General features: G+C 52.5%; 1 protein-coding gene across 1 annotated transcript in view; it reads right to left on the bottom strand.

Moving 5' to 3' along the window:
• Nucleotides 1–3,476: 3,476 nt before the first annotated feature.
• MROH7 (maestro heat like repeat family member 7) overlaps nucleotides 3,477–6,000 on the bottom strand; it is a 45,076-nt gene continuing 42,552 nt past the window's right edge. The window contains exons 22-23 of the mRNA XM_068537539.1: nucleotides 4,255–4,317; nucleotides 3,477–3,721 (exon numbers count right to left, since the gene is read on the bottom strand). Coding sequence (XP_068393640.1) covers nucleotides 3,477–3,721; nucleotides 4,255–4,317 — 308 coding nt within the window. The remainder of the gene's footprint in view (nucleotides 3,722–4,254; nucleotides 4,318–6,000) is intronic.

The following is a 6,000-nucleotide window of genomic DNA, read 5'->3' as shown; positions in this document are numbered from 1 at the left end:
CAGCCTAGTCTAGAAGGAAAGGCAGGCAGGTGGCAGACCAATCTAAACCCCGGCTGGTCACAAGCCTGCGCAGTGGAGGCGCAGAGGAGTGGCTGTTCCCTGGGGGGTTCAGGGAGGTTTCACAGAGAAGGTGACACAGACCTGGGAGCAGAGATGAGGACTATCTCTGCAGATGGATGGGGGCTGAAGGGAAGTTGGGCATTTTAGGCAGTGGGAGCCCATGTGCAGAGACATGCTGGTGGGCAACAGCCTGCATGCTGGCTACCGCAAGAGTTAAGAGGAAAGCCAGCAAGGTGGGTGGGGGCCAGAGGGCCTGACTGCCCTGTAGCCCTTTATCCTGCAGAGGACAGTGAGCCACTGAGAGACCTACGGGCAAATTTGTCTTAGGAAGGCCTGGGTTGCCAGGTGAAGGATTGATGGGGGAGTCTGGATTAAGAGATTGACAAGGAGAATGCTGGTGAGGGGCCAGGGGAGAAAAGAGATCTGAAGCCCAGAAGCAGAGCTGGCAGTCTTGCTCATTATTTGACACGAGGATGAGACAGACAGCAGGGCTAAGGATGACACGTGGAGCCTTCCAGGGCCAGGACTGTGTCTTTTCCTTTCTACCTCACCCACACCCAGCAGAACACCTGGTCCAAATGCTCCCTTTCCTCTAAATCCAAACCTCCTTTTCCACACTTCCTCCTCTAGCCCGCTCCCTAAGGATTCCCTTTTAGTCTCTTCATTTCTTTTCCCTTCTTGAATACAGAGCCTACAAAGTCTTTTTGCTTCCTTTTTAAAATCTGATTCCTATAAAATCCTGTAAGAACTCATTTTACAGGTGATGGTAGGGAAGGTTCAGAGGAGGGAAGTGCTCCTTGACCCCTCCAACTCGAGACTACTTGGGGGCCTTGGCCAATAATTGAGCCTATCAGACTCCGTTGTGCTTCAAGACCACCCAGACCCAGAATAGGTGGCTGTTATTTATCAAGGCCACCGAGACCAGGGTGCTGGCCAATGAAAACGGCAGTGTCTCTAGGTGGAAAGGGCTCAAGCATGGGAGTTGGGAGGCCTTTGGGATCCACACTTCTATTGCTTCCTGGCGTGACATTGGACAACACCCAATCACCCAACACCCAACACCCGTCTTTGAGCCCTGTCCTCATCTGGAGAACGTGGGCAATGAAGCCAGCCTGCCTTCCCCTTAGTTCCATATGGCTACTGTGAGATTCAAACGAGGCAATGCTCGTGAACATTCTTGGCAATGGACAAGGTTATGCAAAATGACCACCCCATTTCCTACTCTCTCAGGCCCAGAATCCTGATGGCCTTGGCCTACATTTATTGGAAGATGATTGTGTGGTCAACTTCATGGGTTCCTCATCCCCAGCAGGAGCTTAAATGTAGGTGCCCCTCAGGCTTACGTCTCTTCCTGCTCTGCACACTCACCCAGGGAATCTCAGCTCACATCTGTGCACAGATGAATCCCAAATCTGTTTCCAGCCAGCACCTGGGGGCGGTCTCCACTAGCATGGCAGACAAGCCCCTCAAGTTCACCACGTCCAGACTGAACTCCCCCCTCCCCAAACCTGCTCCTGGTCCTGAGGGACACTCATTGGGGGACACCATTGGCCCAGTCACCCACCCAGAAACCTGGGGACCATCCTGACGTCTCGCTCTCCCTCCTGTCAACCACCAGATTCTGAAAATTCTCCTTCCTCGATCTCCCACAGGTCCAGTCACCCTCTCCATCCTGCACTGCAGCCCAGGCCCTTGCCAGGCTCCGAAAGCCTCTAGCCGGGTCTCCCTGTCTGTGCTCTTGTCCAACCCCCCGACCCAGCACTTTCCCTCCACTCCTGCATGAGCTTTCTTCCTCTCTGTTTTCTGATTTATTCCCTTTTATGCTCCAGAGCCCGCCTCCTTTCCCACTCCTATCACTCTAATGTGTTTTAATGTACATTTTCAGTTTGTAAGTGTCCTTGCAAAATGCATCTTCTTTTGTGCATATGTTTTATAGAGTTTTTTCCCTCAGCACTAGGTTTTAGGTCCCATCCATGGTGCTACATGTACCCCTACTGCCCCTAACTGCTGCGTGGGACTCCACAGCACCCATTCACTTCCCGAGGATGGATCCTCAGGCTGCCCCCTCTCCCTTGCACCACAGATAACACTAAGACTTCCTCATACATCTCCCCTTACGGACCTATGGGAATATTTCCCTGACATGTGTGCCCACGAGTGGAATTGCTGAGTTATGGGCATGCATAAACCTAATATGACTGAAGAGTGACAGATTCCTGTCCAGAATGGCTACCATCTGCCCTCCTATCAGCAGTGCCTGTATGCACATGAAGAGGGAGCTTTCTAAAGCAGACATCTGCCCACATCTCCCCACTGCTTGCCTCTCCCCTTCCCACCATGCCTTCCCAGACTCTCTGAAGTCTTCCTCCTTAACACAGGCTCCAAGGCCATACTGACCCAGCCCTTGTCCTCCTATTCCTTCCCACTCTGGGCTCCAGGGCACCTACATATCTGTAGTTGGTTCTTGGTCCCTTGTGCCCTGCTCTTCTCCATACACGCCTGTCATATGGTCATCTTTCCAAACCCCCTGGAGGGGATGTCTCTTCTCTGGGAAGCCTTCCCTGACACTCCGACCCCCAGCTGGCCGATGTACCTCCTCCGGACTTCGCAGCCCCTATGCTGCTGTTCAGCACAGTGTTGACCCGCTGGGCTGTTCATGTCTTTATATGTCTCTGATACTTCCATTAGGCCAAAGTTTCTCAACCTTAGCACTTTTGACAATTTGAGATGGACAAGTCTTTGCTGTAGGGCTGCCCTGTGCATGTAGGATGTTTAGCAGCCTCCCTGGCCTCTACCCACTAATGACAATAATATCCCCACCCCAAGTTGTAACAACCAAAAATGTCTTCAGACCTGGCCAAAATCACCCCCAGTTGAGAACCACTGCATCAGACTATGAACTGCCCAGGGCCTGGGGCTGGGACTCATTCACATCTGTATCTCTGGCACCCAGAGCAGGCCTGGCCCAGGTTAGGTGCTCAATAAATATTGCCCGAATGAGTGGTGGCCAATTGCTGGGCAAAGACTGGAGGGTGGGACTCAGAGATCAGGATTCTGGGATATGCATGATATCATGGGGTGGAGGGGGTTCTCTTTTCCTCCTCCAAAGGCTGCCCAAATCATCATCTCCTTTTGTTCTTATTCTCTCCCTGTGAACGAGGGGAACCTGAGACATCTAGCAGACTTACTGTGTGGCCTTGAGCAAGCCACACCACCTCTCTGAGCCTCAGCCTCCCCACTTATAAGATGTGGACAAGACAGCCTATGTGCATCTGTAAATGTTGACTGACTCAATGATGAAGGCCATGCTCATCTCATAAGAAACACTCCGTGAGGAGAGGCAAAACATGTGGCATTTATAGTGAGCATGGCTGGGGCCCTGGCCACTTCCGAGGAGGGCTGGGGGCTCAGGGACATCACTGCTTCAAGGACATCTTCAAGGAACCCAGCGCCTGCATGATCCAGGAGCGCCGCTGGTGGGAAGTGGGCAGGTTCTCACAGCTAGGGCTCCAGCGGTGCGTGGTGGCCGGGTCACACACCCAAGAGTCCCCATGTGGCAGTGGCCAAGAGTTCCGCCAGCAGCTGGCCAGGATGTTGTCCTGGGCCTGGGCCGCGTAGATGCACACTGATGCTTCTGGGTCGTGTCTCAAGTTTTCCAGAGCTGAGTCATGGGGAGGAGAGAAGTCGCTTGTTAAGACCAGGTCCCCCCATGAGTCTCACGCCTCATCCTTCTCCCTTCATGCCTTGGCTTAAGCACTCTGCTCAGCATCCCCTCATCTCCCAGCTCTTCAAATTGTTCATGCCTTTTGAAGCCTGAATCAACACCTGCCTTCTCCAGCAAGCCTTCTTGGACTACCCCAGCCTACCTTCATGCTCCCATCAGCTTCCCCAGTTACAAAATTTACGTGCTCCCTTAAGAGTCTGAACTACTTGCTCTACACTAAATGGTTTTTGGTCTTATTTTCTGAACCTTGTTTCCTGGATCATAAGCTCCCCTAGGGTGGGGTTGTGTGTCTGTGTCTTGGTGACTACACAGTACTTAACATGTACTTGTCTGGGTCAATACCAACACAACTGGACTGAGCTGAAGCCCCTGGCCTTGGGACATAACCCTTACCTTTCCCATTACCCACTGTGAGCCTACTCGTTCCCTCACTGGCCTCTGAAATCTCACCAACGCAGGGCAGGACTTACTGGCTTTAACTTCGTTCAGATGATCTTCTGTCATGATGCTCTCCATGCAGGGGACCAGGGACCCTTGAGCATAATCCGAGAGGTGAGTGCCTCCACCTCCTGACTCCGACCCCCACCTTTGGACCAGACCCCCTCAGAAAAGCTCTCCTTACCCTCTTCCAGCCCCACAAATAAGGACACAAAAAGAGAACTTTGTCTTGACCTGGGACAGATTCCCTACGACACAGATTCCTAGGAGAGGTGGCAGGTCCAGCAGGCAGGGGTGGCACCAGGACAGGGGCAGGAGCTGGGCTGCAGCTGACTGTGAGAGGTGGCCCTAGGTGGTCTCTTCCCCAGGCTTGTCCTTAGTGTCCTTAGACTCAGGGAAGTGCTGCCTCGGCACCCCCTCCTCCAGGGAGTTTGAGCCACAGTAACAGGAAGGGTACCAAGTGCTTCGCATACCTTCTGGGCAGGTGGTTAGTGGGGCCCCGGGAGGGGCTGAGACTCAGCTCCTCGGCCACACTGCTCAGTCCTACCCTGCTCCCAGCCTGCATGCCCAGCTACTAAAGTACCTGCGGATCCTTGAATGAGCCGTACCTCTCAGAAGGCCCTTCCCACACTTCTGTGCCTGGCTAATTCCTATTTGTCCTTGAATATTCAGTTTAACACAGTCGCTCCTCCAGGAAATTTTTCCTGACCCTGCCCCCAAGCTAGTTAAATGCCTCTCTGGGTTCCCAGACTCTCTGAGTTTCTCTCTACCTGTATATACTGTGTTGTATTTTACTTGTGATTCATGAACATCTCCCACCAGACCAGGGGTTTCTTCAGCTTAGATCCACTGGGGATGGGGGAGTAGGAAGGATAGTCTCTGAGTGTATGCTTATATGCATTTTTCTAGGAAAAGTGCTCATAACTTTCTTCAGGGTCTCACAAAAGATCCATAACCCACAAGAGGTTAGGAATCAAAATGCCACACTAGGAGCTGTCTGCGGGCTGATGCAGGTGCTACCCAGGTTTCTTTTCCCAGCACAGGCCCTGACACAGAGAAGACTCCCAGGTTGTTAAACACCAACATTTTTAGAAGTGATTAATTTGGAGCAAGATTTAGAGATGTCAGAATTTAAGAAATAATGTCACTCTGTGTGAGAAGCTGTCCCTGAGCCGGTCCCCACACCCTGAGGGATTGCCCGCACACCCCGCCACCCTCGGCCCCTGTCCTGGGCATCACTCATATGTCCCGGAACTGATCATGTTAAGAGCCACCCCCTACACCTCCCCACCCCCAAACACCAGCATCACCTCCTGAGAAGTTCTGTGTTTCTCTAGACTAAGCGCAGTGCCTGACACAGAGTAGAGGATCAATCAATGTTTGCGGCATAAGCCAATGAATGCATGCATGGACGACAGGATGGATGAAAAACTGCAAGTGAATTGGGCGAAGGTACTCAAACATCGCTTTACGAGGTGGGGGGCTGGGAAAGTCATCCTCTCCAAGCCTCTCTGCAGTAGGGTCTCCTGGTCCTTGAAGGGTGTGTGGATATTTCAGGGAGCGGAGGGGAGGGGAGTAGCTGAGAGGAGAAAGCATGCCATCAGAAGGGTCCTATGGGGGGACTCTGAGCGAGGGGAATCTATGGTTTTTCCCCCAGAAAGGCAGAGGTTGGGACTGTGGAAAGAAGGATGAAGGTGACGAACACTGAGGGAGCAGATTTATCTGCCAGTGTTCACACACGCAAAAAATATTCTCATCCGGTCCGTGAAGTAGGAGTT

The sequence above is a fragment of the Eschrichtius robustus genome, chromosome 3 (genome assembly GCF_028021215.1).
Source record: "Eschrichtius robustus isolate mEscRob2 chromosome 3, mEscRob2.pri, whole genome shotgun sequence".
NCBI lineage: Eukaryota > Metazoa > Chordata > Mammalia > Artiodactyla > Eschrichtiidae > Eschrichtius > Eschrichtius robustus.
Note: the sequence above shows the minus strand (reverse complement) of the source record. Positions and strands in the feature narration are given on the sequence as shown.